The 13402-nt window shown below is 35.3% G+C and overlaps 1 protein-coding gene across 1 annotated transcript in view; it reads left to right on the forward strand.

Annotated features, from left to right (window-relative positions):
* LOC103603554 (chromosome unknown open reading frame, human C1orf168) overlaps window positions 1–12839 on the forward strand; it is a 100804-nt gene extending 87965 nt beyond the window's left edge. The window contains exons 17-21 of the mRNA XM_008588111.1: window positions 5456–5542; window positions 8425–8518; window positions 11659–11815; window positions 11904–11937; window positions 12269–12839. Coding sequence (XP_008586333.1) covers window positions 5456–5542; window positions 8425–8518; window positions 11659–11815; window positions 11904–11937; window positions 12269–12290 — 394 coding nt within the window. The 3' untranslated portion in view covers window positions 12291–12839. The remainder of the gene's footprint in view (window positions 1–5455; window positions 5543–8424; window positions 8519–11658; window positions 11816–11903; window positions 11938–12268) is intronic.
* Window positions 12840–13402: the final 563 nt, after the last annotated feature.

Consider the following 13402-nt stretch of genomic DNA (forward strand, 5'->3'; position numbering starts at 1 on the left):
CCCCCACCCACCCCCACACACCCCCTGACCCTGGTAACCACAGTTTTATTCTCCATCTCTATATATTCGACTTTTTAAAAGATTCCAAATATAAGTGAGATCATGCAATATTTTTTATTTCTGAATCTAGCTTATTTTCCTTATGTAATGTCCTCCAAGTCCAACCATGCTGTGGCAAATGGCTGTATCTCTTCATTTTTTAAGGTTGAAAAACATTCCATTACACACACACACATACACCACGGTTTCTACATCCATTCATCCACTGATGGACACCTAGGTTGTTTCCATATCTTGGCTATTGTGAATAATGAACATGGGAATGCAAGTGTCTCTACAAAGTGGTGATTTCATATGACCCAGGAGAGGGACTGCTGGGTCATATGGTGGTTCTGTCTTTAATTTCTTCAGGAACCTCCATACTGTGTTTCATAATGGCTGCACCAATCTACATTCCCACCAACTGTGTACAAGGGTTCCCTTTTCTCTACACCCTAGCCAACATTTTTTATCTCTTGTCTTTTTGATAATAGCTATTCTAATAGTTGTGAGGTGGTATCTCATGGTGGTTTTGATTTGCACTTTTTGGATTCTGTTTTTGATTCTTATCTTTGAATCCAAAGACTTGAAACTCATTTTAGCACATTTGTTTAATAATCTCCTATGTACGAGGCAACATGGAGGGTGGCAAGGACTATTCGACAGAATCTCTGTTTTCAAGGACTAAATAACTATAATCTATCAAAAAAGAAACCACCTGTAAACTCAATGCCCCATCTCTAACTACCTGTTATCTGTCCTTTTCCTCTCAACCAAATGGCTTAAAGGTCACTTCTGCTATCTTCTATTCATCTTTCCTTGCTCACTACAATTAGGCTTCTGTTCCTATCATACCAGTAAACTTATTTTGGTAAGTTCACTAGTAACTCTTTTGTTAAGCCGTGTGGATACTTTTAAGTCTTTATCTTACTTGGTTCCTCTGTAATATCCTAAACTGTTGACTATGCCATCCTCCAAAAGAAAAAATACTAACTTTTCCCTAGGTTTCCATGTTGTTATTATTTCTTATTCCTCATCTTTGCCTGCTCCTAAGTGTTTTTTTTTTTTCATTTTTGTGTGTGTGAACTCTAATTCTACTACTCATGTCTTAAATATTACATGTTCCTCATATTTCCTATATCAGTTCTCTTCTATTCTTTCTTTATATGCTTTTCTTGAATCATCTCATCCACTTCCAGGGCTTTAATTATAAACATTATGGTGAAATATTGAAATTCACATTTAGAGGTCAGATTTCTCTGCGGAGCTCTAATAAGCCTGCTAGATAACTCTGTCTGAAACTCAGAATATCCATAATAATGCATGATGTCAACCCTCCACATCCAAATCTGATTCCTTTTTTCTAATTTCTACGTTGGTGATTCTTTCCGTAAACACATAGTTGCCAAACCGAAACCCTGGGCATTATCCTTGACTCCTCCTCTCATGCCCTGCCCTCCCGACTGCTCTTTCCAATAACTCTCAAACCATTCCCACGTCTCCATCCCCACTGTACAGGTACAATTTGGGCCCTCATTGTTTCTCAACTGGATTACTGCAACAACTCCCTGAAGGGCCCTTGAACCTCCATTTCAGTTTATTCTCCAAACTTTCTAAAGTGCAAATGTAGTCATGTCATAAAATGTCACAAAGTGGTCATATCACCACCCATCAGCTTAAAACTGTTTAGTGGTGATATATTTGTCTCACAATGAAGTCCAAACTGCTTAGGAAGACACACAGTTCATTGATGACCCAGCCCCTGGCAATCTCTCAGCCTCCCCTGCACTTCCCACTCACCCACCATTCCTGTGTTCCATCCATACTGTACTGCTTGGAGTTCCTTGAACTTGATGGGCTGTCCAGCATTTCCAAACCTTCATAACAAATATTTATTATACATGTACTATGTGCCAGGCCCTACGCTAGGTGTTAGGTATAAAGCAGTGAACAAAAGAGATTCAATTCCTATGGCTGCCTGATTAGAAGACAAATAAGTGAATGAAAAAATAAATCTATAATTACACATTGTTATGTGGTTGCTTAGAAACAGGATATTTTGAAAGAGAATGGATATAGGGTGTGCGTGTGTTAGGACCAGTTGATACTCATTTAGAGTAGACAGTTCCTCTCCAAGAAGGTAAGAATTTAAGAACAAAAGAATGGTTCTACTGGTAACACAATTGGCCATACTTTTTGCCTGGTTAACTATTTTATCTCTCATTATTTAAAACTGAATTCAAATTTTACTTTTCCCAGGAAGCCCTCTCTGACATTAACTATTTGAGTTAGGTACTTCTTTTTTTGTCAGAACGTTTTTCTCACAATTGTAATGGTCTCTTTTCTTGACTATCTTCTCCTATAGACTGGGAACTCCTTGAGGTAGGGACTGTGGCTTTCAGATCTGTATCATGTGGCATGATACCAAAACAGCTTGTTAAATTAATTAACACAGAACAACCTGCTATCAAAATGTGCAAAATAACCTGGAAGCTAAGAATAGATAGCCATTACTGTCACTTAGGGGATCAGAAAAGTCTCTGTGTCAAACTGTGGAGCAGAAAGGACAATAGGTAACGTTTTGACAGGTGGAGACTTGAGAGCGAGAGGAGAGGAGAGAAGGGCAGGGGACAATTGTGTAAATGGAAAACACATGTGTTTGGGAACTTTCATTGGACCATAAGGCCAATGATTGGGAAAGCAGTGTTAAGAGCAAGAGATATAATTTGGCATGAGACAGAGGAGGGTCATAGAATATCGAGTTAAAGAATGAATTCTTTTTCTTAAAAAATAAATTATATTTTTAGAAATCAAAAGAAAACATGAAATATGTGTAAATTGTAAAACACAGTAAAACAAATTGCCCTGAACCCATAACTCAGCTTAAGAACTGGAACATAACCAGTACCTTGGCCTCTCTACCTTACATGCATCCCTTAGCCTGTCTCATTGCTTTTCCCCCAAGGACACCACTCACCTAAATTTTGTTTTTTGTTTCCTTGTACAGAACAAAAATAATTTCATCAAAAATGAATGAAAAAAATATTGTCTCATTTGGAATTTAAACATAAGAATGGTATCATGCTGTATACAGAATTCTGCAACTTTTAAAAACTCAAAACCCATCCTTTTCTTGACATTGTAATTTTTTCATTTTTAATGTTCTATAATATTCCATTGTATGCATATACCACAATTCATTTGTCCATTCTCTTGGTGATAGGTATTGGGCTAGTTTCTAGGATAATTTGGCTATATATATCAAAAGTGGCAATTTCCTTTTCTTAATAATTCCACATTAAGCAATTAGCTCCAATTTAAAAAACAAAGAAAAAAACTTATGCACAGAAATGTCTATCTCACGGTTATTCATAAAAAGGAGATGTTTAAAACAGTCCAAATTGTCCGAATGTGCAGTAATTTTCTAATATATGATAATATACTACTCAACATGATCATTTAAATATATAGTGAATATTTTCTAATGAATTGTGGAGAAAAGCTTACACTATAATGATAATAGAAAGACAGCAGACTGCAAAATTGTACGTACAGAATGGTCTTGATTCAGTTTTTTAAAGTGTTTGGAAAAATGTTTAGAAGGAAACTTGGATGTCTTTGAGAGGTTAGATTATGCTTGTCTCTTTTCTACTTCTTCCAGTTTTTTGAGTACTCAATATAAAAATGCTACTGATTTTTATATATTGATTTTATATCCTGCATCTTTACTGACTTCATTTATCAGCTCTAAGAGTTTTTTGGTTGAGTCTGGGTTTTTCCATATACAGGATCATGTCATCTGCAAACAAGGACAATTTAACTTCATCTTTTCTAATTCAGATGCTCTTTATTTCTTTCTCTTGTCTGATTGATCTGGCTAGTACTTCCAATACTCTGTTAAATAGGAGTGGTGAGAGTGGGCATCCCCATCTTGTTCCTGTTCTTAAAGGAAAAGCTTTCAGGTTTACTCCATTCAGTACAATACTGGCAGTGGGTTTGTCATATATGGCTTTTATTGTGTTGAGATACTTTCCTTCTATACCTAATTTGTTGAGTCTTTCTCATGAAGGATATACTGCCTTACAATCAGTAAAGAAAATAAACTTTTAAGCAGACATGTGCCTTGCCTATTCCCTGCCCACATAGCTGTAGCTCCTTCCAAACAAGTTCATGCACAAGTTCATACTTAACACTTGCTATACACCTAGCATTGTGCTGACCTTGCTGTGGATACATTTAGAATATATGTCTAGATCCCACCATCTGGTAACTTAAAGTGGAGTGATAAAACAAGTGAACACGGAACAGTTAGAAAAGAATTGCTGAGCTCCTTGTTATGGACTCCAAAGGCAATTGACATTGAAAAAAGAAATGGATCAGAGATCCCTAGACAAGTCCTGAAGGGCTTCTTAAAAGCCTTCCCTAAGCTGCATCTTCAATGCTGGTCAAGTGTTGAGACCTTGACATTCTGTTGGACATTTGTGACGATAATCTGAAGGGAAAAGTGACCTAATGTCTCTGAAAATCTCAAAAATTCCTCTTGCAAATATCCTTGTGTTTATAACATACCCAGTGAAGAGTTATTGTTCAGGTGTGCAGACACCATAGACATACAGATGGTTGACAGAGGATAGTTGTATCATTTCTTGCTCATTATCGATGGACACATTGGTAATTTTGTTATATCAGGGAAGAAACATTTTGAAGCTGCTGGTGTGGTCAAAGACCATAGACTTTGGAGCCAGACACACCTGCATTTAAAGCCACTATTTCTGTGACCATGGTATCTAAATTTCTGATCATCCATTTCCTTCTTTGTAAGATTTTATGAATGACTAAAGTATTGTTGCAGTACTTACTGTGAAAACCAAATAAGTTAACATATGTAAAATGCCTAGCATAAGACCTGACACATAGGTGCTCAAAAAGTATTACTTACTCCTATAATACCTTCTCCCTTCCATGCATTGTCCTGTACCCAAATCCACTAAGGCTAAACATTAGTTGGCCTAGTCTTGTCTCATGGCGAAGTTTTTTATTATTATTATTCACATTTTAGAGGAAAAGAAACGCAGGCTCAGAAAGAAGATGAAGTGTGATTATAAGCAGGTTGATCTCTTGCTTCTGGTTTCAAATTTGGATCACCACAGCAAACTATGGTCTGTGGGCCAAATATGGCCTGCCACTTGCTTTGTAAATAAAAGTCACAACAGTAAAGTTGAATAGTTGTCAGAGACAGTATGGCCTACAAAGCCTAAAATATTTACTATATGGTCTTGCCATAAATTATCAAATTCTATTTCTAGATGACTTTTAAATATGTTTGTAAAACATCATTGCCCAGAAAATGTTGATGGTTCCATAAATTTTAATAGTTCAGTCTTAATTTACTTGCTCAAAATATTTTTCTCCTCAGGGATAAACATAAACTGAAAATCAGGAAGCCCAAGTTTTTGATACTAAGGGAAACAAAAGAGAAAAAAGGTGCTGAAGACTCAGAAAGGTAGGAACACAGACGCATTTACATGACAGCTTTCTGTTGCAATCTGTACCTCTTTCTAACTGTGCGACCTTAGACAAGTCACTAAATTTGACTCTCAGGCTCCTCATCTAAAAAATGAAAATAATACCCACATCAAAGTACAGTTGAGAGGATTAAAAAAGACAATATGAAAATGTTGAGTACCATGCACGTTTATCATTATCATCCCCCCTACTCTTGGTGGATGGGGAGTGAGGAAAGATTTCAAATCAGCCCTTATCAAACAATGGAAAACCTCTAATCTTCTATAGGCTATAAGAATTTTTCCCCCATAAGGAAGAACTCAAGTAAAACATCAAGTATAACTTAAATAAAACTTTGAGAAAAGAAAAACTAAGTATCATAAGACTGATTTCCCTAAATATAATTCTAGTTATTACTACAATTAGTGTTACAATTTTGTTTTAGGAAAAGAATGTTTTATTGACTCAAGGTCTAACCTTCATTCATGTAATTCAAGTTCCCAGTTGGCTGTTGGGAGAGGTGATTTTTTTTTTAAAATGACTCAGATAGTTACTCAGTGCCCTGTACTCCAGTCTTCTCAATTGCTAGGACATGGGGCAGGATTTGAGGTACTTTAACAAATGTCTTGAAGAAATCCTCATCTAATAGTCACTGAGCTATGAACACAATGTGGCCTGTCTGCTCTGGGAAACCTATCTAGAAAAGTCCTCCTGGGGTATCCCAAAAGAAATCAGATAGTCTATATCAAACCCAAACTCAGGGGATAGCATAGGACGGCCCTTCCTTTAAGTTTATAGACTTCAAGTAATTTATTTCTCCCTAGTTGGAAAGATGTATTCACAGACTAGAAAAGCAACTTTCTACCTTAAACTTTTTTAAAATATATGCTTGCATAGCATAACAAAACAGAATTCCAAGGGGGAAATGTCAGTAAAACTTTTTACTCCCCTCCTTTTAGTATGTTGATGACTATGAGTAAGTCTTGCTAGGAAACAATTTTCTAGTTCCTTTTTATTTCTTACAAAAAATTGATATAATAGTATACTTTTATTCTCAACTGAGTAAATTTTAAAATGTGAGTTATTTTTAGCTCCCACAAATAAGTGAGAACCTGTGATATTTCTCTTTCTGTGCCTGACTCGTTTCACTTAATATAATCCTCTCTAGGTCCACCCATATCATTGCAAATGGCAGTATTTCATTCTTTTTTATAGCACAGTAGTATTCCATTGTGTAGATATACCACATTTTCCATATCCACTCATCTCATGAGGGACATTTGGGCTGGTTCTAAATCTTAGCTACTGTAAATAGTGCTGCAATGAACATTGGAGAACAGGTATAAATATACAAATAAACTGGGGGGAGGGGTGGAGAAGACACAACAATTACAATTCCTTGAAATTGATATGACAAGTGAACAGATATGAGGTTGTTGGGAGGGAGGGGGGAGAGGAAGGAGGGAGGGAGGTTTTGGTAATGGGCCACAATAATCAACCACATTGTATATTGACAAGATAAAATAAAATTTTTTAAAAAATGTGATAGCGAGACTATCACTTATAATTATTCCTGTAGATTGATGTATCAATTTTTATGTGCTCTTTGATTCTTTTTGAATGGTTTCAACCATTACTCACTTGACCAATAAGTAAGAAATGCTTTTATTATGAGTAAAAGCTTATCAATTCAACCCTTTTGTTATGCCTTTATTAATCAAAGATAATGGCAAGTTTTAAGAGAAGTTAGGGAAGGGTATGATAGCCCACTTTCTATGATGACCCAAGTAGACACCATATGTGTAGGGAAAAGAGCAGCTGATAAAGCTGGAAAGGCAGATTGGAGCCAGATTATAAAATGCCCTCTGTATCATGCTAACAAATTTAGACTTTATGCTATAGGCAGTAGAGAGACAGTAGGAGGATTTAAGCAAGAGAATGACATGATCAATTAAATTTTAGAAAGACAACTCTGGAGGCAGATATGTAGATGAATCCTAGGAAGGAGAGGCAAGAGGAAGATGGTATTTCAGGCAAGAAGTGGTGACAGTCTGAAACACGGCAGGAGCTGTAATCTTGGGAAGAGACACTTCTGAATAAAACTGACAGGGCTTGGTTGACTTTTTTCCCTCTGTCAATGTTAAACTGCTAAAAACCAGAAACAAACTCCACATGAAGAGAGGGAGAGAGTAAAAGAAGGAGTTAAGAGTGTAATCAGTTTCTGTTGTAGGGTTATTCACTTTTTTTTTTTTTTCCTTTTTGTCTTTTTTCGTGACCGGTAACGGGATCGCAACCCTCGGCGTCGCGCCCGCACCGTGCTCAACCAGTGAGCAGACCGGTCTCTATATGGGATCCAAACCCTGGGCAGGAGCACCGCCGCACTCTACCAAGTGCACCACTGGGCTGGCCCGGGTTATTCACTTTTATGTGTTGAAATTCTTGCACGTTTTGTAGCATCTTGCTTTATTTTCTTAATCCCATCCATATCCCAAATTACTCAGCAAACAAGATAGTTCTTTGATTGAGCCACATCGATTTGTGATCCCCCCCGATTAGGTTAGAATACTTAGAAAACCATAAAACGTAAGCTGCTTACTTATTCTTACTGGTTTCCATTGAAGGTGATTGGGAAGATTTATAAATACCTTATTTCTTTTTTTTAAAACAGAGAGGTCTGTGTATGCTTGTATGTATATACATACATACATAGGGGGGTGTGTGTGTATATACACAGACATACAGATATATGGTTATGTATCTAATGATTTTTATATAAAATTATACACACACAAAATTATACCTGAATTTATCCTGAAGTAGACTTGGAAGCTTAAGAGTTTTATATAGTACATTTAACCCTACCCGTATATTTCTTGCCAGTTCATCTCCTAGAAATTTCTTCAGAACCAAGATGCAAAACTTAGAAAAGAACAGAATGCAAAGAGAAGAAAAACTTTTCAGAAAAAGATTTGAGGTATGTTTTCCCCTGAAGGCAAAAATTAGTAATATTAACAGCTAATAATTTCCATTTTAAAAGATCCTATAAGTGTGCTGTGGCTCTGCCTCTCTGAGATAAGGATATGATCTTTGACTAAAAGCTGTTATTCTGATTTTTTTTCTGATGCATTTCCATATTGTCACGTCTTTGTACATGCTCTTTCCTCTGCCTGGAAAAACGCGTGTGTTCTTTAAGACTCTATATATGTGTGTTCTTTAAGATTCTATTTAAATGTCACACACTGTTCCCTAACTCCTTTAGGTAAAGTTACTCCCTCAGCCCACTTTTTGTATCAATTATATACACATCTTTTATAACACTGATCAATTAATTGAATTATGGGGGGTGTGTGTGTGTATATATGTATCCTGAACTAAACTCTTGAGTTCCTTTGGGAGGAGAGACTCTTTCTCAATCAAATTTGCTCCCCAGTTCCCCCCCCCCCAAAAAAAAACTGGGGACATAGCGTTCTGTAAATGAATGTATGACTAAATGAACAAATGAATAATAACTGAATGAATTAACAAGCAGCATCTGAAGCACTTTGACTTCTTATTCTGTTATTAAAAGTCCACAGAACATTTTTCCATTATTCTAAAGTTCAAATGATCCTCACTGATTTCATATAATGTATTAATTTAAGAAACATATATTGAATATCTTCCATGTACTTGACACTGGATTGGGAGACATACTGTGCATCCTACTCATAAAATTTGTCTGTCAATACTCTGCCTAAAATCTTTCAAAAATTCTTATTGCCAAATGGATCAAGTTTAGACTTCTTAACATGGCATATAAAACTCTTCATGTCATGACTTTTGCTCATATTGCTGCTTTTATCTTCTGCTACTCTTTGCTGTGCACTTTCTGCTTTGGCAACAAACTGCTCATGGTTCTGTCCCTTGAATAAACCTCCATCTCTGTCTTTGTCTTACTGTTTCATTCCTCTAGGCATTCATTTGGTCTGCTCTATCTGGTACACACTTGCTATTTTTCTCTATCTCACTAGCTCTTGTTCATTTATCGAGCACCAGTTGAAGCATCTTCTCTTCTCCAGGAAGACTTGCCCAAACCTCCTGATTAAAGAAATTACTCTTTTCCTATTTACCTATATACCTGAGCAACTTCTAGCTTATCACAAAACATTAACATTATTACAATTACATGTTCATCATATTACACTATGAGCTCTTAGAGGAAAAAAGTTACTTATCTTCACATCCATGTGAAGAGCTGAATAAGACTACCTAACACTTCGTAAACATTCAAAAAAATGTTTTCTTTTGACTAAATTAAAATAGGAATATACACAAATTCCTCACAATCACTTATAATTTCTATTTGGACCAAAGCTAATTAGGGTTACTATATCTAGAAACTGTGATATGAAATTATCTACTGCAAATTGTGATGTTATTTAGCCAAAAAACAACAGTGTAGCCATTATTAGTTGTTGAAAAGATCCCTACTAATCCTTCTAGTGCTTTATCTCTCACTGGATTTTTGACTCACATGGGACAGAAAATTCATTTCTTGTATTGTGTATGGTTCCATTCTTTCTTATTACTTGTGGTGGGTTTCCTTAACATACCATTAGAAAAACTATGTCATTTCAATAATTTTTATACAGCTCAAATCACAAAATATTGGGTACCGCATTTGTGCCAGGCTTTGTTGGGTACAAAGATGAATAAAACTGTCTTCCATTTTCATTTTATAAGACAGTATGTTTATTAAATGATTTAATAGAAGTATAAACAAAGGGAAGTTAAAACCGTAAATTATACGTGGCAGTCATGAAAGCCTTCATGTGAGGTGGTTAAGAGAAAGAGTATTTCAAGCAGAGGAAAAGCATGAGCAGTGGCGTGGAAATATAAAAGGTCATGGTGTATTCAAGGATTATCATATAGCTTGATGAATTCAATAAAGGGGGCAGAAATGGAGGGATGGGGAATGACAGAACTCAAAGGATCTTGAATGTGAAGGTAAGAAATGTGGATCTAATCCTGAAAACAAAGAAGAGTTTTTAGAACTTTATAAATAGAAGGGTAACCTAATCAGATTTGTATTTTAAGAAATCACCATAAGATTCACAGTGAACAATGGCCTGGGAAGGGTAAGACAACTAGTTAGGAAGCTATTACATTGTTAAGCAAAAGAAAAATCTATTTTCTAGATCATATCCCATTTAGTATAGGGTGATCTTATAATTTATCATCCAAATACAGGATACTTCTCAAAGCAGGAGGTACTCTTAATCATAATGATAAGTATTTGTAACTAAATAGTTTAGACAGAGACTGTCCTGAGCAAAGGGAAATATTTGGTCAACTTAATTTGGTGAAGTAGACATCTGTAGTCTAAGCTACATATTCTGGAGCTGTTTTTATTTCTGGCCAACATATTTCAATACATTAAAAGGTGATGTACGTGTAGATGTATAGGCCAGCCAGTTTATCACACAGAAAAAAACTTGCCCAAGGTCAGAAATTAAATTTCTCATCAGTTTGTTCACAAATGCCTGTCTCTGACAACAAAAGGAAAGCGGGAATTGCCCCCATCCACCCAGTATCCACAACTTTAAAGTACGTGTGCTATAACTATGTATTAGAATATATAGGCTCACCTAGAGAAGGTTAGAAAGAGATAGAAATGATAGGTATGTAAGAATATTATAAACTCCAAGGCACTACACAGACAAAGAGAGTATGTTTTTGTTTGGTTTTTTAACTTCTTTCCTGTATTTTGAGATAACTATATTACTGGAACAGTTAGCATATACCATTCATGGTACTTAATTTATAGCCATGTTATAGCTTTCTCATCTGTCAGGACTCATTCTAGTAAAATTAGATAATGGTTATGAAATCTCTTTGAAAATATAATTATACAAAACAAATGTAAGATTGTGGCAAAGTACTATTATTTTCCTGAATGACTTTTCTTTCATTATATACCTTCCTATTATTTCCTATTCCCTTAGGTATTATTTAACTGATCAATATCTAGCATCTTGAGTTTATTTTGAGGTCACTATATTTTCCATTAATTGTGTTATAATGAAAAGAAAACAACTATGCAAGCATAGTCTGATTAGTAATTTCTCATTTCAGTATAACAAAGAGATTATTGTTATAAACACAGCAGTGGTGTGTTCAAATAATTCAAGAAATGGAATATTCGACCTGCCAATAACCCCTGGAGAAGAACTGGAAGTCATTGATACTACGGAACAAAATCTAGTGATATGTCGCAATTCTAAAGGCAAATGTAAGTTTATTGATTTATTGCCCATAAAATTTCAAATCATCACTGTTTTTTCCTTTCACATTAGTAACAGTGATTTCTGTTTCTACAGATGGATATGTGCTCATTGAACATCTAGATTTCAAGTAAGTGGTTTGGTTTTATACTTTAAATGAGTTCTAAATACTTAATACATTGTTGTGTACATCAGTCTCAAGGATTCCAGAATTTATGAAATTCAGAAAATGTTTTGAAAATTAGATATGCAGTGCCCTATTCTATAAGAATTACATTAGAATAGACTTTATTATTGTGTCTCCTGAGTACAGTATCAAACTTCTCTACAGAGCATTTTTATAAACATTTTAAAGGAACATAAAAATATTAAACTGGATAAAGAAAGTCCCCAGGAATCTCCTATTCACTATTTCATTGGCCTGTATTTCAAAATGTTTGTATATTTTTCTTTTTTCTCAGGCATCAAGGTTGGTCACCTTAGGAAGAACAAGATCAAATGGCATGGGCTGTACAAGTGACAACTAATCCTGAGATCTTATACTTGCCTCACATCAGTTTCATTTTACAGGGCAAATAAGATGTGGAATCTGTGGAAACTTTTGCTCAGAACTTAGAAGAGAAAAACAAACAAATCCTCAACATTTACATGTTGGTTTTACTTCTAAAAGGTTATTTTTCAATGTCTATTTCAGTATCTATTTCACTGCCAGTTAAAGAGCATGTGAAACAGTGTGTTAGCATTCGAGCATGTGCTTAATGAGCCATATCCAGAGTTAGAAACCATGCCTTATGGCAGGCACCTCCTCAGTTGTGCAGATGGCTAGTTTGCTTCTAATAGTAGTACAAGAGCATTTGTAATTTCTAGATGTTGTGCATTTAAATTTGGTATAATAGTGAACAGTAGTTTAATCAAGGTCTTTTCAATACTCAAATTTAAGGTATAATCTTCAAATAATCATGGCTCTGTCTTATAAAAATCAAGGTATGTGTCCTTTTGCTTTAATACAAAAATAAAATCAGATGAATGCTGCTCAACATTGATTTCTTTTGGGAATAGTTTGCTGAAAAATAATTTATTCCTAAATTCACCCAATATCATTTTAAGAAGTGCCTAAATATATTTAACAAAATCTATATAATAGTATATGCTGTTTCAATTTAAAACATCCTTTTGCCCAAAATAAGAAAAATTGTGATTATTTTTTGCCTATGTCCAAATACCTATTAATAGAATTCATACATATTGTCATATATAAAAGCAAATATAAAATTAAAAGGCTGAACTTTGGGCCAAGCCCGTGGCACACTCGGGAGAGTGCAGCGCTGGAAGCGCAGTGATGCTCCCGCCGCGGGTTCGGATCCTATACAGGGATGGCCGGTGTATTCACTGGCTGAGCGTGGTGCAGGGGACACCAAGCCAAGGGTTGCGATCCCCTTACCAGTCAGGAAAAAGACAAAAAAAAAAAGCTGAACTTTAAGTAACACTGTATTTTTAAATTATTTATCTCATTGACATGCAGTGCACATAAATTCTATATATGCATTCAACTGTTTTTTTTTTTTTTTTTTTTTTTTTTTTTTTTTTTTTTTTTG

Source organism: Galeopterus variegatus, unplaced genomic scaffold (assembly GCF_000696425.1).
Source record: "Galeopterus variegatus unplaced genomic scaffold, G_variegatus-3.0.2 Scaffold122, whole genome shotgun sequence".
In the NCBI taxonomy this organism is placed as follows: Eukaryota; Metazoa; Chordata; class Mammalia; order Dermoptera; family Cynocephalidae; genus Galeopterus; species Galeopterus variegatus.